The sequence below is a fragment of the Cariama cristata genome, unplaced genomic scaffold (genome assembly GCF_000690535.1).
Source record: "Cariama cristata isolate BGI_N322 unplaced genomic scaffold, ASM69053v1 scaffold42090, whole genome shotgun sequence".
Lineage (NCBI taxonomy): Eukaryota > Metazoa > Chordata > Aves > Cariamiformes > Cariamidae > Cariama > Cariama cristata.
Genome location: NW_009595986.1, coordinates 320 through 850, shown reverse-complemented (window position 1 = coordinate 850; position 531 = coordinate 320). Strand labels below are relative to the sequence as shown.

The 531-nt window shown below is 65.9% G+C and overlaps 1 protein-coding gene across 1 annotated transcript in view; it reads left to right on the top strand.

The window, feature by feature from the left end:
* Positions 1-528, top strand: part of LOC104164705 (peptidyl-prolyl cis-trans isomerase FKBP10-like) — a gene marked incomplete at its 3' end in the record, with an annotated part of 928 nt that extends 400 nt beyond the window's left edge. The window contains exons 2-3 of the mRNA XM_009704125.1: positions 112-257; positions 369-528. Coding sequence (XP_009702427.1) covers positions 112-257; positions 369-528 — 306 coding nt within the window. The remainder of the gene's footprint in view (positions 1-111; positions 258-368) is intronic.
* Positions 529-531: the final 3 nt, after the last annotated feature.

Genomic DNA, 531 nt, shown 5'->3' with positions numbered 1-531 from the left:
CGGGCGCGCCTCCGTGACCCCCAACCCAGCCTCCTGCATGGCACCGCTGAGGCCGGGGGGGGCTGGCGTGGCCCCAGAGCCATGTCCCCCCACCTCTTTCCCCTCCACCAGCTACAGCAAGAACAGCACCTACGACACCTACGTGGGCACCGGCTGGCTGATCAAGGGCATGGACCAGGGGCTGCTGGGCATGTGCGCCGGGGAGAAGAGGAGCATCATCATCCCCCCGTTCCTTGCCTACGGGGAGAAGGGCTACGGTGAGTCAGGCATCACCCCATCGTGGCTGGCCCCTTCCCTCCCGGCTCTGCGCAGAGCCCCCTCTGGTGCATCAGGACCCTTGTCCAGGCTGACCCATGTCCCCTCCCCAGGGACCACGATCCCACCGCAGGCATCACTGGTGTTCAGTGTGCTGCTGGTGGACTTCCATAACCCCAAGGACGGCATCTTCCTGGAGCACCTGGAGGTGCCGGAGTCCTGCAAGCGCAGGGCTGTGACCGGGGACTTTGTCCGCTACCACTACAATGGCACGCT